General features: G+C 42.0%; 2 protein-coding genes across 2 annotated transcripts in view; one reads left to right on the forward strand and one right to left on the reverse strand.

Moving 5' to 3' along the window:
- Positions 1-26,657, reverse strand: part of zcchc4 (zinc finger, CCHC domain containing 4) — an 81,958-nt gene that overhangs the window by 10,460 nt on the left and 44,841 nt on the right. The window contains exons 6-8 of the mRNA XM_055638062.1: positions 12,480-12,552; positions 6,081-6,231; positions 3,694-3,785 (exon numbers count right to left, since the gene is read on the reverse strand). Coding sequence (XP_055494037.1) covers positions 3,694-3,785; positions 6,081-6,231; positions 12,480-12,552 — 316 coding nt within the window. The remainder of the gene's footprint in view (positions 1-3,693; positions 3,786-6,080; positions 6,232-12,479; positions 12,553-26,657) is intronic.
- The window catches only part of si:dkey-219e21.4 (zinc-binding protein A33), a 28,807-nt gene continuing 18,858 nt past the window's right edge, over positions 16,709-26,657 (forward strand). Inside the window, exons 1-2 of the mRNA XM_055638076.1 lie at positions 16,709-16,969; positions 23,348-23,443. Coding sequence (XP_055494051.1) covers positions 16,943-16,969; positions 23,348-23,443 — 123 coding nt within the window. The 5' untranslated portion in view covers positions 16,709-16,942. The remainder of the gene's footprint in view (positions 16,970-23,347; positions 23,444-26,657) is intronic.

Consider the following 26,657-nt stretch of genomic DNA (forward strand, 5'->3'; position numbering starts at 1 on the left):
TACATGGGCAAAACAGAAAGTGCTGGAGTAACTCAGCGGGTCAGGCAGCAGCTGTGGAGTAAAATGGATAGGCAATATTTCAGGGCAGGACCATTCTTCAGGCCAATTCATTCCTTACATTCCCTCCACAGATACTGCCTGATCCACTGAGTTGCTCCAGCGCTTAATGTTTTGCTTGTGATTGCAACATCTACAGTTCCTTATGTCTCTATGCTATTTACATCCTCAACCTGTTGAAGAAATACTTCAGTCACTTAAATAATTATTCATCTTTAGTGATAGTTAAAATTGTGTTTGAATACTTGTAATATTCACAAAGAAAACTCTATCAGATTCAAAAGAAGAAAGTTTGCCCACAAGATTAAATAACAAACTACACTTGATCGAGTTTTGAAAAAGCTGCCTATTGCTGATGAGTGCTGAAGGGCAACATTCCTTTCCATGGCTTGCTATCTTTTGTAAAAAGCACTATGAGGAAATTCCAGTTCTTTCACATACCTAGAAAGGAAACTCATTTCGCTCCCCAATTCAAGCTGAGGTCATTAAAATAGTTCCTCACCCTCAAACACCACACATGAAAAATGACCAAAACAATGGAACATACTGCCTCAAATGAAAGTCGATATTTCAGTAAAAGGGAAGTGAAGATACAAGACAATTGGCATAAAAAAACCCAGCCCCTAACGTGCAACTACATGCGAGACCACAGTAGAGAGCCCTTCGAAATTCAGTGGGAAATGAGAACTTCACATCTGGAGACTAAAGCACTGTTGGTAGAAGAAATGGAAGAATACCTCAGCCCAAATTTCAACATCTCACTATAGGTAGGTTCATGCCAGGGCACAGCACAGTAAAAATGCCAAACATTTTACTATTTATCTTAAACTCATAGAAACATAGAAAATAGGTGCAGGAGGAGGCCATTCGGCCCTTCGAGCCAGCACCGCCATTCATTGTGATCATGGCTGATCGTCCCCAATCAATAACCCGTGCCTGCCTTCTCCCCATATCCCTTGATTCCACTAGCCCCTAGAGCTCTATCTAACTCTCTCTTAAATCCATCCAGTGATTTGGCCTCCACTGCCCTCAGTGGCAGGGAATTCCACAAATTCATAACTCTCTGGGTGAAAAGGTTTTTTTTCACCTCAGTCTTAAATGGCCTCCCCTTTATTCTAAGACTGTGGCCCCTAGTTCTGGACTCGCCCAACATTGGGAACCTATGTTCCTGCATCTAGCTTGTCCAGTCTTTATAATTTTATATGTTTCTATAAGATCCCCCTCATCCTTCTAAACTCCAGTGAATACAAGCCTAGTCTTTTCAATCTTTCCTCATATGACAGCCCCACCATCCCAGGGATCAATCTCGTGAACCTACACTGCACTGCCTCAATCATAAGGATGTCCTTCCTCAAATTAGGTGACCAAAACTGTACACAATACTCCAGATGTCGTCTTACCAGAGCCCTATACAACTGCAGAAGCACCTCCTTACTCCTAGAACTCCTAAACTCGATACTATGGTAAAAACTTGCCCAGCAAGCTTGGCTTGGGATAGCAAAATAGATACAACTACAGCAGCTTTTAAAGGAATACTGTTTTCCCAAAGGAGATCATTTCAGAATGAATCAGAAAAGTTGAAAATAAGTTTGTTTAGTTTTGTTTATTGTCATGACTACTAAGTTACAGTGAAAAGCTTTTGATGCGTGCTAACAAGACTGCAAAAAGAGTGTCAATCGAGCCATCCACAGTGCACAGATACATGATAAAGGGAATTAACATTTTGTGCAAGATAAAGTCCAGTAAGTCTGATTAAAGGTGGTCCAAGGGTCTCCAATGTGGTAGATAGTAGCTGGTGCAGCAATACAAGTGGGGAGCAGTGATTGCTGAGAATTGAGCACTAATTATCCTGCCTCAAGAAGGGAGTTTAGGACATCTGGGCTGAAGTTCTCCCTCGATTTACAAACAGAGGTAACAGCTCCTTGGCTTATGGGCGCTAATTAAGTTAATGATTGTAGCTGACTGAAAGTAAGGAAGAAAAAACAATAGGACCAGAGGTAGAACAGCAAAAGTAATTACATTGCACAGTTCTGTTCACAACTAACAGCGTTTCACAATGAACAGCAAATCCATGCTTACTGAGAAACTTTTGATGTTCTAGGAAACACAGCCTTTATCTTTTTATCACGTAACAAAGCATAAGAGCACGGTATTCCTGAATGCTGCATTGGCAACAAAGGAACAGCAAGAAGTGGTTGAGGCATCAAGAACATAATGTCTCTGCGATTTAAGGCTTTTAATTTCAGAGCAATTCCTCAGTGGAATCAGGTGTAGTGGATGCATGGGATAAACCTATTCTCCCAAGTTATGGCCTCGGGTTGTTTTCTCAAGTAATGAAGAGAATGTAAAATGCTGCAGATTCAGTGTATTTTGGCTGCTTTCTGGATATCAGCTGTTAATGATGGTCCTGATTTGAAATCGGGGCAACATTTATTGTGTGTTTAGAGCTGCTCATCTCGATCAAGATGGAAATCATTAAAAATACTAACTGATTGTTGGCTGGCCTATCTAACTGCACCACTCTGATGTCAGTATACCCTGCTATGATTGATTCCATGCATTATGGAGGGAAAACTTGGAACAAATAAATTGAATATATTAGACTGAAAATAGAAGTCAGTGCTTTCAACATTTCAGAGTAATTGTGATGGCTCACTTAAACATGTAAAATCAGACCAAGGCTGTTTAAAGGAGTGGATGTGAAAGTGGGATAGGATAGGATAGGATAGGACTAGTGCAAATGGGTGATCAATGGTCAGCAAGGATTCAGTAGGCCAAAGGGCCTGTTTTCATGTTAACCATATAACCATATAACAATTACAGCACGAAAACAGGCCATCTCGGCCCTTCTAGTCCGTGCCGAACACTTATTCTCCCCTAGTCCCATCTATCTGCACTCAGACCATAACCCTCCGTTCCTTTCCCATCCATATAACTATCCAATTTATTTTTAAATGATAAAATCGAACCTGCCTCCACCACCTCCACTGGAAGCTCATTCCACACAGCTACCACTCTCTGAGTAAAGAAGTTCCCCCTCATGTTACCCCTAAACTTCTGTCCCTTAATTCTCAAGTTATGTCCTCTTGTTTGAATCTTCCCTACTCTCAGTGGGAAAAGCTTATCCACGTCAACTCTGTCTATCCCTCTCATCATTTTAAAGACCTCTATCAAGTCCCCCCATTAACCTTCTGTGCTCCAAAGAATAAAGACCTAACTTGTTCAACCTTTCTCTGTAACTTAGTTGCTGAAACCCAGGAAACATTCTAGTAAATCTCCTCTGTACTCTCTCTATTTTGTTGACATCCTTCCTATAATTAGGCGACCAAAATTGTACACCATACTCCAAAATTGGCCTCACCAATGCCTTGTACAATTTTAACATTACATCCCAACTTGTTGTATCTCTAAACTCCAGAACTTTAAAAGCCCCTAAAACTATTACTACGAAGTATGGTATGTTGGGACTTGAGCAAACAGTGCCCTGGGTCAGAACCTCTGTTGATTAATGCTATTTTTTGGTGAGAGGCAAAAAGAAAGTCACAACTTGATCTACCATTTGATCTTGTTTTAGACATGAATGAAATATACCCTCTGAAGCAGTGTAAAAACTGTACATATCAAGAAGCGACTCACTTGGTAATCAAGCATGCTAAATGTTGGGAAACACTGTAGAATGCGAGGTTCAAAAAAGTATGGAAAAATCCAAAATATTGGCAATTCATCATCTGCAGAATGAAAATAAAACATAATAAGCCACGTGAGCGGAAAGTTGTTCAGAATAAAAAGTCTTGCTTTGAATGGGAAGCATTATTTTATTAACAACGTATAAATATAAATATAGGTTCTCATCTTTCTTTATGCCTTTTCATCTTTATGGTGTAAATATGTCAACCCAGGAGATTGGGAAACAAACTCAGCACCTCTGGCCTTTCACAAGATGATTTTCTTTAACAATATGAAATATTTATTGATTGGGGGAAAAAAGGACACCAAGTGCTGGGGTAACTCAGTGGGTCAGGCAACATCTTTGGATAATGTGGACAGGTGACATTTCTGGTCAGGTTGATCTCAAATTGAACAAAAATCCAAATAGACTCTGTGAATTTTCCAAAAGCCTCCAAGTGTGATGCAAAGTTGAAGTGTGTTCTTGCATACAGAATTAAATTACAAGGCCAGGTTCATCATTTCCTCTAATATTACTGAAATTGAGGGCTGATCTGATCAAAGTATTTAGAATGTTAAAGCGATTATAATGAAGGGAAATATTTTAACTGGTAATCATAATCTGGAATGATTATGGTATGGTAACGGTAGGCGGCGCGACTCTCATCAGCAGCGGCCTCTGCAGCCCGTCTGCGTTTTTATTATTTTTTGTCTATGTTTTTATGTAGCTTTTGTTATTTTTTGTTGGGGTATGTGTGTGGGGGGGTGGGAGGGAGGGGGTAACTTTTGAATCTCTCCCTGCACGGGAGACCCGACCTTTTCTTTGTCGGGTCTCCGTTGTCGTTGGGGCTGCAACGAGGAGCGGCCTCCAACAGGAAGACCGGGGGCTCTGGTGCCGACTACTCACCTCATCGTCGCGGAGCTGGCAGAGTCCGGAGCGGGTGGAGCGGTGGTGCGACCCGACCTCTGGAGATTCGGAGGCTGCAACTGCGGGTCTGGTGGACGGCGGCACCGGGAGCCCGCGGGTCCCTGGAGGGAGACCGCTTTTCAGGGCTCCCGCAACAGCAAATTCCCCCGCCCGAGTTGCGGGGTTGAAGAGCTCCTGGAGCGGGGACTTACAGCACCGCCCCGCGCGGCTTGGAATGGCTGCGGGACTCTGCGAGCGCACGCCGGGGGCTCTAACATCAAGACCCGGTGTGCGACCTTGCATCACCCGGCGTGGCTTTAATGGCCACGGGACAATCGCCATTGCCAGCCGGGGGCTTTGACTTTGACATCGGGGGGGGGGAGGGGGGGGGAGTGCAGTGGAGTGATAAGTTTTTTTGGCCTTCCATCACAGCAACGTGATGGATGTTTATGTAAATTATGTTGTGTCTTGGGTCTATTTGTTTGTAATGTATGGCTGCAGCAACGTCATTTCGTTTGGACCTCAAGGGGTCCAAATGACAAATAAATTGTATCTTGTATCTTGTATCTTGAATGGAATTCAGGTACGTTTCAACAATAACTTTCAAAAGCAAATGGACAAAAGGGTCCAGATAAAGTGTCTTGACCCAAAATGTTGACTGTCATTTCCCAGCAGCTCTCCTTCTCTACTCCAGATTCCAGCATCTGGAGTCTCTTATATAACCATATAACAATTTCTTGTGCCTTCATAAAAGTGAAGTGGTGTGTTTTGGTTATACAGAGCATCGTGTTTAGTTTTGGACACTGCACATCATAAAGGACAAACTCGCCTTGAAGGGTAAACGGCGTAGATTCAGCTGAATGATATTGGATGAAGAATATGAGATTGGAGGATTAAATATGGCATGAAATTCCTTGATTGACGATTTAGAGATAATCTAAGGGAGATGTTTAAAAATATTTGAAAGGCTTGATAGGATAAATACAAAAAGTATTTAAACTAGTGTGCATTGTAAATCTGAAAAATTTAAGCAAGATGTAAGATAACTAGGTAATATTCTCCAATAGGTTTTGGTTGGAGTAATAATTGGAGATGCTTTCATTGAGATCATTATTTATTATTAGGAATGGAGGGTTATGGTATGAGTGCAGGCAAGTGGGACTAAAGGAAAAATAGTTGTTCGGCACGGACTTGTAGGGCCGAGATGGCCTGTTTCCGTGCTGTAATTGTTATATGGTTATTGTTATATGGTTAAACGCGCATTAAAGAGTTTTGGAGCAAAGCAAATGGAGTTGAGGTTTAGACAAGGGAACAAAATGGGATTTTTCATGTAACGTTTATACTTTACAGAAACTGATCTCAGATGAGAAATGACCTGCTCCAATTCAAATGACCCTGTATTGTTTCATACAAAACATTCTTCCTCCAAATACTTGAAAGCCATCTGTACCTTCATTCTGTGAGGTCTTCCACGTGGCAACAATCTTTTTAAAACTGTGAGCTAGTGCCTCCACCAGGCCCCCAAATGGTGGGTCAGTCACCATAATAATAGGCACTCCGTTGTCCTGACACATGAACATTCGAAATGCTTCAATGGCAGACTAAGAAAAATAAAATGAGTGAGTGTCCAGGTGCTGCCCTCAATTTTCAATCAGGTTTTACAACTTCACTGACAATTGAGGTATGCAAAACAAACATTAAGTATATTAGTACATTTATTCTGAAATATTTGAAATAATAGGGCCAATACCTCTCCCTTTCACTAGCAGCACTATTAATACATATTAAAACATGTAGGGGAAAAATAATTTTCTTAATACATGGAATAACAATATGACAATATTATACAAAACAATATGTTTTTCTATAAAGCAATATGTTAAAATTCTCAGTTCAATGTCTGAGACAGAATATATGAAGCATATGACAATATGCAACAAAATTAATTACACAATTGGTTAATTATGAGTAAAGTTGGAGATGCAGGGCATGGTTTACAGGGACTTTTTAACCTTTATGCCTCGTTACTCTATAATTTTTCATATGTGTGCAAAAGCAAAGAGAAAAACAAGGAGATTGGCAAGAAGGTGAGGAGAAAATCAGGAACAACACAATCATTTATTTACAAGAAGGAATTGTGCAAACTGGGATTTTTCTTGATAGAGCAGAGGTGGTATATGAGAAATTCAACAGAGAGCTGATCAATCTCAAGAAGGGCTTTCACAAATGGTAGGGATAAGTAAACAGAAGCGAAAGATGAAGATCATTAAGCAAAAATTGCAAAGGTTTAGAATGTACTACCTAAAAGATAGTAAGCTTATTATCATTTATGGGAGCAATTTCACTATCAAGGCCAACAATTATCACTATTTCTGATAGTCGTAAAGGTGTTAGAATACTGCTACCTTAAACAATTGCACTCACTATGATGGCGATCCCCTAATGCTGCTGGGTAAGAAGTCCAAGGATTTAGAGACAGAATTAATGAGAGAATAGTAATATATTTCCAAGTGGGGATGGTGTGGCTTGGAGGGAAGTGCTTTACTCTATGAGGAGATGCATAATCAGGCCAAATATTGCACAAGCATACCCACTTTGACTTTAAGGTGATTGGACCAAGTAGACTGCCCTGAGGAAGTCCTGCAATGATTTCCACCATTCACCAGGCAGCGGCACATGGGTGTTGACAGGAGATGAATGCTAATTATCGTAAATAACAAAATAAAAGAGCTGGTAGAAGTGTCTAATCAAATAAAACCTGTAGCTAAGGCATTTTGCATGTTGAATTTCCTTAAACAAGCCCAGAGCTCATGTGGATCTTGGACAAGCAGCAACAAAGAGAAGCAGGGAGAAGAGCTGATTGGCTGAAGCCTGTGGGAAAGTTGAATCAGAGGTGAGTCAGAGGGGGGAAAACAGTTTAAAAAGAGGGCCAAAAAGCAGCCAGACATAGCCCAGAGTTTACGTGGATCTTGGAGAAGCAGCAATAAAGAGAAGCAGGGAGAAGAGATGGTTGGCTGAAGCCTGTGGGAAAGGTGAGTGTCACAAGGGAAAAAAAGTTTAAAACTGAGGAATTTGGTTTGTAAATTGGTAAATAGGCAATTTATCAGTCAATATAAGCAAGGCTGCTCTAAGGGAGGGCAAGGGAGGTGCCTTGTGAGTAAAGTGTGAGTCTTTGGCGAGGAAGCTGAGGGAGGATGCCACACCAAATGCTGGAGAAGGAGAGACGAAAGAAGGAGATGTCAAGCAAGCTAATTCAATGTGATGCTTGCAGTATGTGGGAGGTGAAGGACACCACTGGTGCCTCTGGCTGCTACAAATGTAAGAAGTGCATCCAGGTACAGCTCCTGAGGGCCGTGTTGGGGAACTGGAGAAGCAAGTGGATGACCTCAGGTTCGTCCGAGAAACGGAGTCGTTCCTCGACAAGTCCTACCGTAAGATTGTTACACCTAAGGTACTGGAAGAGAGAAGGTGGGTGACGGTGAAAAAGGGAGGGAAACATAGAATGCACAGGTCCCTGGGTGTTGTACATCTTGTGAACAGGTTCACCCATTTAGAAGCAGTCGGGACAGAAGACCTTAACACACTGAGCGGCGCACTGGCTTGCGAAGCAAAAAGTGCTGTTGAGCCAAAACCAAAGAGGCCGGCGTCAGGCAATGCCGTGGTAGTTGGAGACTCCATTGTGAGGTACGGACAGAGGTTTCTGCGGCAACAAACGGGATTTGAGGATGGTGTGCTGCCTTCCTGGTGCCAGGATCCAGGATGTCACGGACAGAGTGCAGAAAATCTTCAGGGGCGAAGGTGAACATCCGGAAGTGGTAGTGCATGTTGGCACAAACGATGCCGAAAAGAAGGGGATGAATATTCTGAAGTGTAACTTTAGAGAGCTCGGAAAAGTGCTGAAAAGCAGGACCTCCAGGGTGGTTATCTCCGGTTTGCTTCCAGTTCCACGTGCTGGCCAGAGCAGAAACAGGGAGATACAGGACCTGAATATGTGGCTGAGGAACTGGTGCAGGGGGCAGGGAATTAGATTCTTAAGACCACTGGGATCTCTATTGGAGTAAGGGGGAACTGTACAAAAGGTATGGATTGCACCTTAACAGGTGGGGGACTAGCATTCTGGCAGGCAGGTTTGCCAGTGCTGCACAGGTGGTTTTAAACTAAATAAGGGGGGGGGGGGGTTGTCAAATGGGATAGTCAAGGAAGGAGTTAAAGGGAAAGGGGAGTAGAGGGATAGTTAATGACCCCAGAATTAATGGGAAAGAAAGCTCAGAAAGGGATAGGAGATGGCCAAGTGTAATGGGGATTGATGTGAAAGGTGAAATGCGTAAGGAATTAAAAATATTATATATGAATGCGCGAAGTATAAGAAGTAAAGTAGATGAGCTTGAGGCTCAGTTAGAGGTTGGTAGATATGACATTGTGGGGATTACTGAGACGTGGCTGCAGGAGGATCGGGCCTGGGAACTTAATATTCAGGGTTATACATCCTATAGAAAGGACAGGCAGGTGGGCAGAGGAGGAGTAGCTCTGCTGGTGAGAGATGGAATTCAGACCCTTACGAGGGAAGACATAGGGACTGACGAGGTAGAGTCACTGTGGATTGAGTTGAGGAATTGTAAAGGCAAGAAGACACTAATTGGTGTTATCTACAGACCCCCAAATAGTAGCCCAGTTGTAGGGTGTATGTTGCAGCAGGAGTTAAAACTGGCATGTAACAAAGGTAATGCCACTGTGGTGATGGGGGATTTCCATATGCAGGTAGACTGGGAAAATCAGGTTGGTTCAGGACCCCTAGAAAGAGAGTTTGCAGAATGCCTCCGAGATGGATTCTTAGAGCAGGGGAGAAGGCAGGCACGGGTTATTGATTGGGGACGATCAGCCATGATCACAATGAATGATTGGCTCGAAGGGCTGAATGGCCTCCTCCTGCACCTATTTTCTATGTTTCTAAAATATAAATTTTGAAAGCTGCTCATCATATCAACTTTAATCTAACTGTAATGAAATTTATATACTCCATATTATCCTGCAGAGCTCCACCCTCATTCATGCTCCTCTGAAGAATCTTAATATTCCTTTTGCTCTGGCAGTAGAGGGAAGAACAAAATAGGAACAGGCAGCAGAATGCAATACATGAAAGTACAAGGGGCAACGAGACACAAGCCTCAACCTGATTGTATACAGTGCATTCAGAAAGTATTCAGACCCCTTCACTTTTTCCACATTTTGTTACGTTACAACCTTCTTCTAAAATGGATTTTTTTTTTTTTTAAATCATCAATCTACACAATACCCCACAATAAAAAATCAAAAACAGGTGTTTAGAAAATGTCGAAAAGTAATTAAAAAGAAACAACTGAAATATTACATTTACATAAGTATTCAGATCCTTTACTCAGTACTTTGTTGAGGCACCTTTGGCAGCGATTACAGCCTCAAGTCTTCTTGGTTATGACGCTACAAGCTTGGCACACCTGTATTTCTCCCATTCTTCTCTGCAGATCCTCTCAAGCTCTGTCAGGTTGGATGGGGAGCGTTGATGCACCGCTATTTTCAGGTCCCTCCAGAGATGTTCGATCAGGTTCAAGTCTGGGTTCTGGCTGGGCCAGTCAAGGACATTCACAGATTTGTCACGAAGCCACTCCTGCATTGTCTTGGCTGTGTGCTTAGGGTCGTTGTCCTGTTGGAAGGTGAACCTCCACCCCAGTCTGAGGTCCAGAATTCTCTGGAGCAGATTTTCATCAAGGACCTCTCTGTACTTTGCCCAGTTCATATTTCCCCTCAATCCTGACTAGTCTCCCAGTTCCTGCCGCTGAAAAACATCCCCACAGCATGATGCTGCCACCACCATGCTTCACCGTAGGTTTTGTATTGGCCAGGTGATGAGCGGTGCCTTGTTTCCTCCAGACATAACGCTTGGCATTTAGGCCAAAGAGTTTAATCTTGGTTTCATCAGACCAGAGGATCTCCTTTAGATGCCTTTTGGCAAACTCCAAGCAGGCTGTCATGTGCCTTTTACTGAGGATTGACTTCCGTCTGGCCACTCTTCCATAAATGCCTGATTGGTGGAGTGCTGTTTGGTGGGGTGAAGGTTCTCCCATCTCCACTGAGGAACTCTGGAGCGCTGTCAGAGTGACCTCCCTGACCAAGGCCCTTCTCCCCCGATTGCTCAGTTTGGCCGGGCGGCAAGCTCTATGAAGAGCCCTGGTGGTTCAAAAGTTCTTCCTTTAAAGAATGGCGGAGGTCACTGTGCTCTTCGGGCCCTGCAATGCTGCAGAAATTGTTTTATTCCCTTCCCCAGATATGTGTCTCGACACAATCCTGTCTCGGAGGTTTACAGCCAATTCCTTCGTCTTCATGGCTTCGTTTTTGCTCTGACATGCACTGTCAACTGTGGGACTTTATATAGGCAGGTGTGTGCCTTTCAAAATCATGTCCAATCAATTTAATTTTCCACTGGTGGACTCCAATCAAGTTGTAGAAACATCTCAAGGATAATCAATGGAAACAGGATGAACCTAAGCTCAATTTTGAATGTCATAGCAAAGGGTCTGAATACTTGTGTAAATGTGATATTTCAGTTATTTCTTTTTAATTACTTTGCAAATACTTCTAAGCACCTGTTTTCACTTCTTCATTCTGGGGTATTGTGTGTAGATTGATGATAAAAAAAAAAGAATTAAATCAATTTTAAAATAAGGCTGTAATGTAACAAAATGTAGAAAAGGTGACGGGGTCTCAATACTTTCTGAATGCACTGTATAGTCTAAGAATTTCAATACAACAGAGACAAAACTGACAAAATTATATGCCGGACATGAATGCTAAAAAGAGCTCTGAATCTTTTGAAAATCAAGTAAAGATGCAAGAAGTCCTGAATTGGATGATAAATATATTATTGTAAATATTTAGAGTCTAATAACATTCAATAATCAGTAACTAGTTATTACTAGTACAGTAACTGATAGGGACACAGAAACAAGATTAGGCTGCTTCTAATTCTGAAGCGCATTGTTTTGGTGCTAATTGTCAATAACAATAGCTGGGAGGAAGATCTAACAGAACCATGCATTTAGCCTACTTGGCAAATTGCCTGACTTTAAATAATGGGAGATAAATATATAAACTAGAATAAGTGGCAAATACTAGTTAGAGCATTAAAAAAATAATTACATCGGATAAGGAATGTGGTTGAAGGGCTAGGTTATTATTTCTTAAAGGTTTGATAAATGTGATGTAGTGTTTGATATTATCTGTCAAATCTCCCCCTTTTAACCTAGGAAAGTCATAGACTCAAGATGCATGCTCTTTTGGTATATTACAGAAGGATAAATTTCAACATTGGAAAGCTCTCATTTGTCAGTCATAGTATTCTGAACTGGTATTTTACTTATACACTTACACGTGATTCATTTTACTTTGGAATGAGGATTCTTTTTATGAGGTGATTTGTTTAGGATTACAAAAATACAAATGGATACAAATGGAGGAATTGACATCTGAATGGGGGCATTTGTCAATAATGTTTTGGTAGGGAAGAGATTAGGTTGGTGCAAAAGCACTTGAGTTCTTGAGTATTACGAGGATTAGTTGCTGTCCAACTTGGGTGAATTTGCCCCTAAGGCTGTTTTATCTCAAGCACTCCAATAGGCAACACACTGACGAGATGTAATTTGCACAAATTTGCACAAATTACATCTTGTAAAACAAAAACAGAATCTTAACATAATCAAATAAGTGAAGGAAAGAACAACTGAACAAAACCTTTATTTTGACTTCCATTGCCTTTTTACATCTCTGCAATAGAACCAATATAATTAGATATTACATTTTATGCATCGCAACATACCTTTTCTCCAAAGAAATGATGATTAAACATATTATAGTGGCAGAATTCCTCCTCTGAATAAAATTGGGAATACCTAATATCAAAAAACAAAAGAGAACTCAAAGTAAGTTTTTCTAAATGTGTTTCAAATCGTACATATCAGTTGTGGAATCAGAAATCTGGAGATTAAATTGAACAGCTCTTGAAAAATAATGCAGGATTTATAGGAACAAAATAAGAGGAATCTTGGATATTTTCTCAAACCAATAAATGGATTTTTTCTTAAATACTGTATCCACATTTGTATCCACGGTCAATCATCAATCCTTCTGAATTTGAACTCAATCTGGTAATGGAATGGTAAAGAAGGGCCTATAATCCTATTCAGTAATATTCACTACCTAAACTGATTAAATCCAGCCCATTACATAGACTCTAACTCCCATCCCCTGCCCCCACAACATTCTCATGATAACTCTTCCAGTTCAACAATGTACCAAATGGAAAAGAGTAAGTCCAACATAAGTATTTATCGCTGACATACAATTAAAGAATATGGCTGATGGCTAATCTGGCGCATTCGATCAGCCAGATGGCAGAGAACATAGAACAGTGCAGCAGAAGAACAGGTCCTTTGGCCCACAATGTCTGCACATCATCCATATCCCTCTATTCCAGTCCATCAAAAGGCCAAAAGCTGGCCGGTGAGACGGATGTTCGGCAGCTGTGGCAGGGCCTGAATACAATCTCCTGCACCTCCTACAAGGCAAAATCAGGAGGTAGCTCGAATGTCGGCATAGCATCACTCCCTGACGAGCTCAATGCGTTTTACGCACGCTTTGATAGGGAGAACACTGAAGTGCCTTCTCAAGCCCCATTTCACTGTGATGGTATATCAGTCAGTCACAGAGGCCGACGTCAGAAAATCCTTCAGAGCGGTGAACCCTCGAAAAGAGCCCGGACCTGATGGTATACCCGGTTGTGTTCTAAAAACCTGTGCGGACCAACTAGCTGGAGTTTTTATGGACATTTTCAACCTCTCACTTCTGAGGTCTGAGGTTCCCCACCTGCTTTAAAAGGGCATCAATTAAGGCCCAAGAAGAGCAAGGTGATGAAGTGCTTTGAGAAGTTGATCATGGCGCATATCGACTCCTACCTCAACAAAAACCTGGACCCATTGCAGTTCGCTTACCGCCACAACAGATCAACGGTGGAAGCGATCTCGCTGGCTGTCCACTCCGCTCTGGACCACTTGGATAACAAAAACTCGTATGTCAGGCTGTTATTCATTGATTGCAGCTCGGCATTTAATACAATCATTCCCTCCAAGCTGGTTACCAAACACTCAGAACTGGGTCTCTGCGCATCCCTCTGTAATTGGATCCCCGACTTCCTCACTCACAGACCACAAACTGTTCAAATTGGTGGAAAAGTGTCAGCCTCGATAACAATCAGCATGGGGACCCACAGTCCCGTTTATACCAAAGGGTCAATAGTGAAAAGGGTCAAGAGCTTCAATCCCCTCGATGGAAGGGATAAATCCCCTCGATGGAAGGGAGGTCAGAGCCGATGATGGACTGGGCAGTGTTTACTACTTTTTGTAGTCTTTTCCTCTCCAGGGTGCTCATGTTGCCGTACTTAATTGAAGCACTTAGGAAGCACTTTAAAAACTATTACTGTGTTGAATGTTGATGTGCGGTGTGTGATTGTGCAGTGTGTCTGTGAAATGCGTGTGCTGGTTGATTGTGCAGTATGCGTGCTGCTTATGTTTGTTGATTGTGTCCCTTTTTAAAAAGCTACTGTAATGCGCCCTTTTAAATTGCCCCTCGGGGACGAATAAAGTGCTTTGAATTGCAACCGGTCAGCATGCTCTCTACTGTGCACCTGTAGAAGTTAGAGAGTCCTCTTTGACATACCGACTCTCCGTAATCTTCTCAGGAAATGAGCTGATGAACTTTCTTGATGATTGCATTAGTGTTCTCGGACCGGGAAAGATCTTCAGAGATGTGCACGCCCAGGAATTTGAAGCTCTTGACTCTTTCAACCATCTGATATAAACGGGGCTGTGGGTCCCCATCCTACTCCTTCCAAAGTCCACAATCAGTTCCTTGGTTTTGTTGGTGTTGAGGGCCAGGTTATTGTGCTGGCACCATATGGACAGTCGCTCGATCTCTCTTCTATACTCTGACTCATCCCCATCAGTGATACGTCCCACAACAGTGGTGTCGTCAGCGAACTTGATGATGAAGTTCACACTGTGACTGGCTACGCAGTCATGAGTATAGAGGGAGTACAGCAGCGGGGTGAGCACGCAGCCTTGAGGTGCTCCCGTGCTGATTGTTATCGAGGCTGACACATTTCTACCAATACGAACAGACTGTGGTCTGTGAATGAGGAAGTCGAGGATCCAATTGCAGAGGGATGCGCAGAGACCCAGTTCTGCGAGTTTGATAACCAGCTTGGCGGGGATGATTGTGTTAAATGCCGAGCTGTAATCGATGAATAACAGCCTGACATATGAGTTTTTGTTGTCCAAGTGGTTCACAGCGGAGTGGAGGGCCAGCGAGATCTATATGCTTTAATTTCAGGTCATCCAAGTAAGATTGTTTCATATTTGTTTCAGAATGCTTCAATCCATAATAACTGAACATTTCTTTCAGTTCTCTTAATTTTTAAGAAAGTTATGGCCATTTGATTGTCCTCGATCACAGCTTTTGTGTTAAGTCAATGGAAAAGCAATAGGGAACAAAATGCTAATTTCCGAGTATGAAAATGGCCATAACCTTTTTAATACTGAAGATAAACAAGTGAATTTGGTGTCAAATTAAACTTCTTTTTATGCTTTATCTGATGGAACAAATTGCAGACTTGATTTTTAAAATCTCAAAATGTTGTAACATTGCAGTTTATTTGTTAATTGGTTTCTATAAATTGCCCCTCGTGTGTAGGATGTGAATGTGCGATAACATGGAACTAGTATATGGTGATCAATGTGGGCCGAAAGGCCTGTTTCCAAGCTGTATCTCAAAGCTCTTAAAGCATTTGAATGTAGAGCGGGACTTTAATTTTCCTGTACTACTATTATTTGAATTTATCAAAATTATCAAAACTTGCTATTATCTATATTTAAATAAAATATTATTTTAAATCTCATGATTTTAGAAGTAGCCAAAATTATACACTAACTTCTCACCATGATCTCAATTGATATTAAACATCATAAATCCTTCTTGCCATGTTGTATGGTTTTCAACTGCATTGTTTGACAAAGCCCTTCAGTCTGAAGAAGGATCCAACCCAAAACATCACCTATCCATTTCATTAGAGATGCTGCCTGACCCGATGAGTTACTCCAGCACTTTGTGTCATTCCTAGAATTTTATACATTTCCACAAGATCATCTCACTCTTCTGGATTCGAGAGACTGCAGACCTATCCTGCTTTACCTCTCCTTATACAAAACACCTTCCTTCCTGGAATCAATCTGGCAAATCTTCACTTTATTCCGCATTTTGCTACTATATTCTTCCTTGAATGTGGGGACCAGACAATGTTCTAGATGCTATCTCAGCAGGATTCTCAGTAATTGCAGAACAATGTCTTTACTCTTGTACTCAAATTATTTTCCAATAGAAGCTAGCTATTTGCCTTTGATTCAAATACAATTTACAGCAGGGAAAGAGAGGGAAAACTGGATGAAGCAAACAATGGCATCTTAATATGCATATATTACATTGGACTACTTAACCTGTGCAGCAGTGAATATTTAAAATCAATGAGATGCTGTGTGGACCATAAACCTGTTAAGAGTTTCTGTGACTGAACACAACAATACCAGTCACTGTTCAAGGCTATTAATAAACTTTAGCATTTGTATCTTCACGTAGGAGACCAAATATATCAGCAGCTGGCTACATAAAATGTTTTACGCAAGTAATTCTCAGAAGCAAAAATGTTCTGCACTGTTGCACAACAGCATTTTTGATGAAACATTTTTAACAAGCAGGGAAGTGTGTTTCTGCCTGTCATTGTAGTGTTAATTTGGATCAGTCCACTTCTATCCAGGGGCAAGGTATCTCTCTGGTTAGAAAAATGAATAATATATAGTAAAACTAAGCTACCTAAAGTAAGTGCTGATCAGGTCTACTATGAGAAATGTTAATGATAAATTAAGAAACAAACAGAAGAGAAACAACTTTAAAACTGACTCCATTTAAAAATAAAATCTTTATAGTATCATACCTTTTACTCAAAACTAATCCGCGTGGAGGTGTTGATTTGTCTTCTATTGAAACACTGCAGGATATTATATATTTCCTGCCTTGGTCCAATGCTGGCACAAGAAAAAAACTGCTAATTTATTTGAAGCACACAGAATGAAAATGTAAAAAGGTATATTTGCAACTACTGAAGCAACTACACGATTTGCTTGACAAAACTGGCAGTAGTCCACATTTTCACCAGTATCGCAGAACATTGCAGAAATGAATGTAGAGCAACTACTACCACAGGTAATTGATCAAAATACATTATTTTTGTCAGTGTCACAATGATGTACTGAAATACTGAAGTTTATTTTATATTGTTTATAAGCAGAAGGCTCAAATTCAAGAGAGAGAAAATAACCACTTTAAAATATTGTGAGAACCCACAATGTTATGGAATCTATCATCGGGAAGATTGACATAGTTCCCTTTCCAGGTTGGAATAAATATTAATATATTCCATGCTAAATTAATAGAATTGAATGCAGCACAACAATGTAAGTGATGTACAACTACATTTACTATTGATCTACACGAGCAAGTGCATCTACCAAAGAGTTTGGATGCTTCGTGCTTAAGCAGACCCAGAGAGTCATTGCTGACAGGTTGTACAAGTGTAAAGTCAGAGACAGCATGCTGGAGTAATTCAGCAGATCAGGCAGCATCTCTAGAGAAATAGATTGGTGATGTTTCAGGTTGGGACCTTTCTTCAGACTGAAGAGCTATGTCAAAAGTTCAGTTGAAAACTGTATTTTCAAAGATTAGAAATCTAGCCTTTGAAAAGACGGAAGTGCAGGACAAAGCCTGACAGGTAATAGTTTGAAACGGGTGACGGGGTGTTTTGATAGGCAGATGGTGTACAACGGCAGATGGTGCAAAGCAAAGGGATTAAAGAGTTGCGAATTGTGAAGCTCAGAGGAAATGTAGATGGAAGGGGAGGGGAGAAATAGGTGCAAGTCCAGGTGGGGCACAGGGGAGGGAAAATGGGGTGGGGAAGGGAGAGTTGGTGGGTTGGTGGGGTTTGTAGGTGCCTAAAATCGGAGAATTCAATGTTTATACCATTAGGTTGTAAGCTACCCAAGTGGAATATAAGCTCTGAACAAGAGTCCCGACCTGAAACGTCACCTATCCATGTTCTCTAAAGATGCTGCCTGACCCGCTGAGTTATTCCAGCACTTTGTGCCTTTTTTGTTAATCAGCATCTGCAGTTCCTTGTTCCTAAATCTGAAATATGAGGTGTTGTTCCTCCAGTTTGCATGTAGCCTCAGTCTGGCAATGGACGAGTCCCAGTACAGAAAGGTCAGTATGGAAATGGAAAGAGGAGTTAAAATGGTTGGCAACCGGAAGATCCCATAGGCCTTGGTGGACCGAGTGCAAGTGTTCAGTTCCAGTATAAAGTTAGTTTGGGCTTTACTCATTGTCAACATATGCGATATAGTTTTCAAGTCTCAGTTTACATTAACACCTCCAAGGAAATCTGGATTCTCACTTCTCCAGCCTCAGCATTGTGCATTCACTTAAATGTAACTCAATATAAAATCCCAAGGGAACATGTGAGTGAGAAAACAGAAGTGTTTCCAATACCCCGGAGAGTTGTGAATCAGTCAGAGAGTTGTGAATCACCCAGAGAGTTGTGAATTTGTGGAATTCTCTGCCACAGAAGGCAGTGGAGGCTGATTCACTAGATGAATTTAAAAGAGTTAGATAGAGCTCTTGGGGCTAGCCGAATCAAGGGGTATGGGGGAGAAGGTAGGAACGGGTTACTGATTGTGGATAATCAGCCATGATCACAATGGCTAGCTCAAAAGGCCGAATGGTCTCCTCCTGCACCTATTTTCTATATGACATTGTTTCTTAGAAACTGTGATAATACATTATTTTTTATTATTATATCCTAACAAAGTTAAATGTCATGATTTTAGGATGGCTGAATTACATCTGGCCCCACTCTATAATTTCAACATCACTGATGATCGGATTTCTGTTATAACATCAAATTGCCGCTTTAATGACATGTCCAGACACAAACAAATTCCAGCCAGGATAACACTATCAAAAATGTATGCTTGCTAGTTTAAACATGAAATACTAGTAAATTCATTGTGTATATTAAAACATAAGGAGGATCCCAACCCGATACATCACCTATCCATGTTCTCCAGAGATGCTGCCTGATCCGCTGACAGCTCTTATCACTTTTTATCAGAAACCAATATCTGCTGTTCCTTGTATCCAAATGAATTCTGCTCAAGTTTATTAAAAATTATGCAGAAAGTACTTTGATAATGATGAGAAAACACTTTCTCATCATTATGATTTTTATTTCAAAAATGTTAACTCACTGCTCTCTTTTTGTTTGGAGACGTGGGTGAAAATATAAACATCAGAATTAATCTGTCCATTCTTGTTTCCCCTGGAAAAGTATTTTAAATTATCAGAAGAACATGTGTTGAAGTTACTCCTTTAATGCTGTTAGGTATGTAGTCACAGGATTTTAAACAAGCAATGTTTTAAACTAGATGGTGAACAAAGTGACAGTTAAAAATAATGTTTTCGTTGGGAAAGAGTTCATCTTATTGAATGTAGCTGTGGGTTGTCATTTATCCAAGAATGTGAAGAGTAATCATAGAGCAAAAGGGGCCAGGATATAGCTCTGGCAGATGGCATTAAGGACATTCCTAAGAGATTATATAAATACATAAGGGGGAAAAGGGTAACTGGAGGGAGAGTGGACCTCTCAGGAATCAAAGCGGTCAGCTCTGTGTGGAGCCACAGGAGATGGGCAAGGTCCTGAATTTACTTACTTACTTTTTATTAGACTCAAGGTCCAGATAAAAGCCAAGACATTACATAGAATAAATTGCAGACAAAAGCACAATAAATTACATACAAAAGCACAGTAAATTATTTACAAAAGCACAATAAATTACATACAAAAGCACAATACATGGTTTAAGATCAAGAATTAAAAAAAGTCAGTATCCTACAACGAGACAACTATACCAATGTCTCCACAGCTGGGATTGGTAGCGTGTAGTGCTAAACCTTACGTTTGATAAGGCCGAGATGATTTCATTTTCAGAGTTATTAATCCGGCAAATACATTTATACATAAGATTTCTTAAGACAGTTTGTAAAGTATTGACTCTTGCAGCCACAAACATTTCACTTGCACTACACCATCTAGGTTTCTTAAGTAATATTCTCATGGTATCATTATAAGCTACTTTAAGTCTCTGTAAGCTTGCATTTCTGTAGTTTGACCACAGGTGTGCAGTATAGAGTGTTGTACAATATGCTCTGAACAGACAGCTTCACTCCATCTGTACAAGCACTAAACTTGCGTAAGAGAATGTTTGCTTGTGCATACATCATATGACGATGCCTATAAATATCCTCATCATCTGTCATTTGTTCTGTAATAAAATGCCCAAGATTTTACTTTATTACAGACACTAAGATTATTATCAGACAATTTAAAATTAGGACATTTTAGACATTTATCCTCTGCTTCTACAGATCATAACAGCTCTCTTACCAGCATTATATTTGATACCATGTTCCACACCATACACAGAACATATGTGTTTTTCCGGATGTGAGTCCGGAAGTGGCGGCGCTGGGAACGGTTGTGGCTCGCCTGCAGTCCGTTTGTCTTTTACTTTTTTGTGTTGTTTTTTTTCATTTTGTCTAGTTATGTTTTTGTTTTTTAGGCTGTGTTTATGTGGGGAGGGGGGTGGGGGATGAAACGGGGGTTGTTGTCAATCCCTTCGGGGGAATACGACCTTTTTGTCGTATCCCCCTTCTCTGCCTCCGTCTACGCTGAGGCCTAGCGGAGCCGGCGACCTCGGGACTCTGGAGGCAGCTGACAGGACTCGTCCTGGGCTCGCTCCCGGCCCAGCCCGGGATGGAACGGTGCTCCCGTGAGAGCGGCCTGGTGAGGGGCTGGAACGGTGAACAGCGCTCCCGCTGGAGTGGCCCAGCCCGAGGGAGGAACGGCGCTCCCGTCGGAGTGGCCCAGCTCGAGGGAAGTACGGCACTCCTGTCGGAGTGGCCCAGCTCGAGGGAAGTACGGCACTCCCGTCGGAGTGGCCCAGCCCCAGGGTGGAACGGTACTCACGTGAGGGCGATCCGGTCCGGGGGCTGGGACGGTGCTCCGGTGGCTGGGACGACATTCTGGCGGCGGTGTCCAGAGTCCTGGGTTCAGCCGCGGGCCGGCGGCTGCGTGTGCTGGACTGGAGGTGCGGCGGCTTCGACCACCCCGGGCCGCGGTGTTTGAACCGGCCCGTTCGCGGGGTTCGGTGAGCCGCGGGACTGTTTGTACCATCGCCCGGTGGGGAATCGCCTCAGCGCAGAGGGAGAAGAGGAGGGAAGAGACTGCAGCCCTATGATTTTTGCCTCCACCACAGTGAGGAGGTGTTTGGAGGACTCACTGTGGTGGATGTTAATTTGTGTTTATTGTTGTTTATTATTGTATTATTGTATGTATGACTGCAGGCACCAAATTTCATTCAGACCGTAAGGTCTGAATGACAATAAAGGAATTCAATTCAATTCAATGTGAAGGAGGTCAAATTTCAAATTTCTTCAAAAAAGAAAAGATAGCATATTGACGGCAAGTTTCCGAAAATGGCATCAGAATACACAAATACATTTTGTGTAACGGTTGTCGCGTGGTGTCAACCAGTGACCTGGTTGGCACAGTAAGTGCACGTATTTCTTATTCCTTTCTCTGTATATGAATACCACATGGAATAATAAAATTGCACACATTGTTTCCACTTCATTTACCTGATCATGTAGTAGAATACTGCATACATCTGAGTGGACACAGCAACACGCATTACACATCATACACACAAACATACGTTGCGGGACCCTAAAAGGTTTTGTGTCACAGAAAACGAACGTTACATTATTAGCGAGAACCAAGCATTTTCACCAATATGATCTAAACAGTACATTACCTAATGGAATTGAGCTATCGATGGCCGATGATTCGTCAGATAGTTTGATTTGGGCTGATTTTTTGTAAGTAAAATGTCTCCGTAACGGTCGTTGCGAAGCTTCCCGAAGTTGACACGAAGGAATGAAGTTAGCGACTTGGTCCGTACGAAAGGTAAACAAGAGACAGCGTGCTGCCAAATTACAGATTGGCTCAGTTTCCTATTTTGATGACCAATTTATGTCCCAAATTTTTTTTTAATTGATTTTACAAAGTCAGAAAATATATTGTAGACGGGCGTTGTGTTTTTGACACCACTATGTTTTTTATATATTAAATTGGAAAATAAGAAAAAATAATTAACTCGCCCAAAAATCAAAACTACCCTAGGAAAGCTCGTCGGGTTTTTGAAAAGCATTAGAGGCTTGTAGCCTCCGTGGTTTAAATTATGGAGGTATGGACCCCAATAACGGTCGTTGTAACAATGGACACCAAGCACAACGACCGTTACGGGATCTTTACTGTGTTGTATTGCCTTGATGTTACTGTATTTTTCTCCTGGTATTGATGAAGATATTTCCCTGGATCATTATCAGAACTTATATGTATGAGGGGCCATATGAAGTTTATTTATTAATTAAATATTCATGACTAAATGTGCCAGCATTTTTAATGTCACATTTTTGGTGTCCAAATTGGTGGTAAAACGATGAAGTCATGTCATCAATAAAGTTTTTGACTTTTGGTCTCAAAGTTATCTAATTTATATCTGTTATTTATAATGTTTCCCATGATGGGTAGATTTTTGTTGTATTGGTGTAAAAAACTGAATAATGATCTTGTTCCTCAAAATCTCTCCAGTATTGTAAAATACACAAATAGTAAGGAGCTGCTGGAGCCCAGCGCTAGATGGACTAAAGACCACAAGATCATCTGCATACATAATATGGTTCACTAAAGTATTACCAATCACGCACTCAGTATTACAGGCTTTCAATTGCTTGGACAGATCGTCAATATAGAGATTAAAAAGAACTGGGGACAAAATTCCCCCATGTCTGACATCATTGCTAACCTTAAATGGGCCTAAGACCCTATTGCCCCATTTTACTTGCATAGTCTGGATTCATGCCAGAATTCTCACAATGTATCTGGCACTCCTCCGTCAATTTAACAAACAACTTTATATGATTAACACAATCAAAGGCTTTGGAAGCATCAACAAATCACATAAGTATTGATGAGTTTTTACCTTTATATTTGTTTACAATCTCCTTTAAGGCACATATACACAAGAAAGTGCCATGTTCAGCTTTAAAACCAAACTGGTTATCTATGTAGTTAACAAACTCATTTCATCTATCCAGCAGAACACTTTCTAGGACTTTTGACAATATGCTGGCTAAAGCTATGGGCCTGTAATTATTTAGGCTGCTTACTCTACCAGCTTTGTCCTTAATGACTGGCACTAACAGAACAGACAACATTGAGTCTGGTAACAAGCCACGAATCACAGAGCCAGTAAAACAAATAGCAAGGAGAGGAGCTATCCTCATACTGACATATTTAAGATGTTCAGCAGAAATATGACCTAAGCCATTTGCTTTGTTGTCGGACAGCTTGTTCATAGCTTGATACACCTCATGTGACATCATCTTTTTTTTTCATATATTATGCAGGTGTCTCCAAAGCAGTGCCTTCTGGACCTTTACACCAAAAGAGATAAAGTGGAGGCATACCTTCAATCTCTGAAGACCAGGAACACTGTTATTACAGTAAGTGTGCCAATATAATGCAGAATTAAGAATCTACAAATTAACATGCAACCCACAGATAAAACTCAACACCACTGAAAATATATTAGCCTTGGTTTCATACACAGTAAATACCAAAAACATTTGCAATAATAATTTCTCTCAAATCAAATATTTATTATACAATGATCACAGAAGATATGTATGAGATGGACCAAAAATTTTGATGGGTGACAAACAAGCTAAATTCATAAAATGTATCACGAACTAGAGCTGGAATCGTCAATTAAAGACCATCATTGTAATTCAGACTTGTGCCACTAACAGGAATTTAAGTCCCTAATATCTCCATGCAGTGCAGGCCAAAGATCTACCTGCAAAATACTTTTTTGTGACAACAATGGGATAATGTCAATTTAACATTCATAAAGTTATTACAGGGCTCTCGCTTAACTTTTTTTCCCTGTTGCCAGTTGGGAAACCTTGACAGCTTTTTGGGTTGCCAAATGACAGTTTAGGTGGTCATTTAAGACGGTTTGCACGAAGCGTGTGATAATGTGCTTGGACGAAGTGCGTAGTTCCTGGTTGGAATTATGCTCAATGAAGCATTCACATATCATGTTCAAGAAGGAACCGCAGATGCTGGAAAATCGAAGGTAGATAAAAGTGCTGGAGAAACTCAGCGGGTGCAGCAGCATCTATGGAGCGAAGGAAATAGGCAACGTTTCAGGCCGAAACTCATCAGTCTGAAGAAGGGTTTCGGCCCGAAACGTTGCCCATTTCCTTCGCTTCATAGATGCTGCCGCATCCGCTGAGCTTCTCCAGCACTTTTGTCTACATTCACATATTATTTCTGCTTCAAATAAAGTCACAAACTAAACATATTCACCAATCAAGACATTATATATACCGCAATGACATGCAGCAAAATGACAATACAATATCTCAACTCTTCTTACATATTGCAATTGATGCAAGCATAGTTTCTGTGAAGGACCGAAAATGACCATGACATGGCCATAGCATGGGTCGTTATTGCTATTGGCACAGAAACACTCTCGCTTCCCACATAATTTATCCATAACAAAATATACAGGTTGCAAGGAAATTTCTAAAGGTATTTTATGATAATAGCTGTTAAAACCGACTATACCCATCTGACAGGTTAAACATTACACTAACTGACAAGAGATGGCCAAAGGACATAACTGCAGCAAATGTCCTTTTGGTAATATGTTTAAAGGTGTCAAAACAAATAATAACATTGGGAATTAAAACACATTTGATTGCATTCCGTTATCATACATAGTCAATGTTCGATCTGAAGACCGTGAAGCACAATAGGGTCAGGGGGTGAGTGAATCAGTGCAGGGTGGATAGATGGCGGTGGGGGGTCTGAGAAGGCAATCGGTGCGGAATGGATGGATTGAGGCACGTGAATTAGTACGTGTTGGTTGGAGTATGTAAAATTGTGAGGGGAGATGTCAGCGGTGTTGAATGGGGGGTCAGTACGGGATGGAAGGGTGGGTGGGGGGGGGGGTCAGTACAGGATGAATGGGAGTAGACAAAAATGCTGGAGAAACTCAGCGGGTGAGGCAGCATCTATGGAGCGAAGGAAATAGGCAAAGTTTCGGGTCGAGACCCTTCTTCAGACTGGTCCCCCCATTCTTCTTGAATGGGGGGGGATCAGTACAGGATGAATGGGGGGGGGGGGGTGGTCAGGACAGTGTGGATCGGAGGGTCTGTGCTGGATGAATGGGTGATCAGGGTCTACAGGATGAATGGGGGATCAGTACGGGATGAATGAGGGGATCAGTACAGGATGCATGAGGGGATCAGTACAGGATGAATGGGGGGTCAGTAAAAGATGATTGGGGGATCAGTACGGGATGAATGAGGGGATCAGTACAGGATGAATGGGGATCAGTAAAAGATGAATGGGGAGAGCACTACAGGATGGATGGAGGGATAGGTGCAGGGTAAATGAGGGTGGGTCAGTACGGGATGAATGGGTGGATCAGTGCAATATGAATGGGGGGAGAAGTGCAGGATGGATGGGAAGGGGGGTCAGTACAGGATGAATTGGGGGACCAGTGTGGGATGGATGGGGGGTGGCAGGAGAATCAATGCGAGGTGGGTAGGGTGATGAATAGTTTGGGGGGGGGGGGGTGGGGTAGATGGGAAGGGGAGCTCGGGATTTCAGAGAGGACTGAATAGCGGAAGAGGGAATGGGGATCAGTGCGGGATGGAGAAGAGGGGTCCCCGGATAAGAGGGGTGGAGGGAGGCATACGAGAGAGAGAGAGAGAGAGAGAGAGAGAGGGTGGGGTGGAAGGTGCAGAGGAAGGAAGGTCAGCGCTCCTCGGACAACATCGCCCCACTGCCTTGGCCGTCCCTGTCCAACGCCAAAGTGCCGCCGCCTCCCCTCCTCCGCCAGCCGACAGGATGGTGCGCGGCCGAGCGGTGCCGCTCAAAGATCCTATAGCTATAGGATCTGTCGTGCAGCTGCTTCAGACGGCGGAAGGAGGCCTCCGCCTCCCCCTCCCTCTCTCCCTCCTCCCGGCCTCTCGACGTGCGGGAGGGTTTGTGAAAGTGCCGTTGGCGGATTTGCAAGCAGTGGCCATTATCAGGGCGATAGCGGCTGCTTGCAAATTCGCCAACGGTACTTTCACAATCCTTCTCGCATGCCGAGGCCGGGAGGAGGGAGGGAGAGGGAGGTTCCTTCCGCCGGGCGGGGTGCGGGAGGAGGTGATGGAGCCGCTGGCGCGGCCGCTGTTGCCGCTGCTGCTGCTGTTCTGAGCCTGTCATTCGCTCCAATCCTTCGCCACCACGCACCTAGTATCTTTGCCCCACAATCAAAGATACTAGACGAATACAGCCGCCGCCGCCTACACGAAACGCCACGTTCCTATTCTCCAGAGATGCTGCCTGACCCGCGGAGTTACTCCAGTTTTTTGTGTCTATCGGTATAAACCAGTATTTGATTGCCAAGCCGGGCAAAATGAGTCGGCATTTAGGTTGCCCGGCTGCACTTTGAGTGGTCAATGGCACCCGGGCAACCGTTAATTTCGAGCCCTGTATTATTATTCCACAATTCCTCATTACTCTGACAAAAAAGTCCGTTTCCTCTAACTTTTTAAATTTTAGGTCACTTAAAATTTTATATGGTGAACAAACTGGCTGGATCAATGTTATTAAATCCTTTATAATTCTTCACATTATTTTTGGATTATTTTC

This window comes from Leucoraja erinacea, chromosome 1 (assembly GCF_028641065.1).
Source record: "Leucoraja erinacea ecotype New England chromosome 1, Leri_hhj_1, whole genome shotgun sequence".
Classification (NCBI taxonomy): Eukaryota; Metazoa; Chordata; class Chondrichthyes; order Rajiformes; family Rajidae; genus Leucoraja; species Leucoraja erinaceus.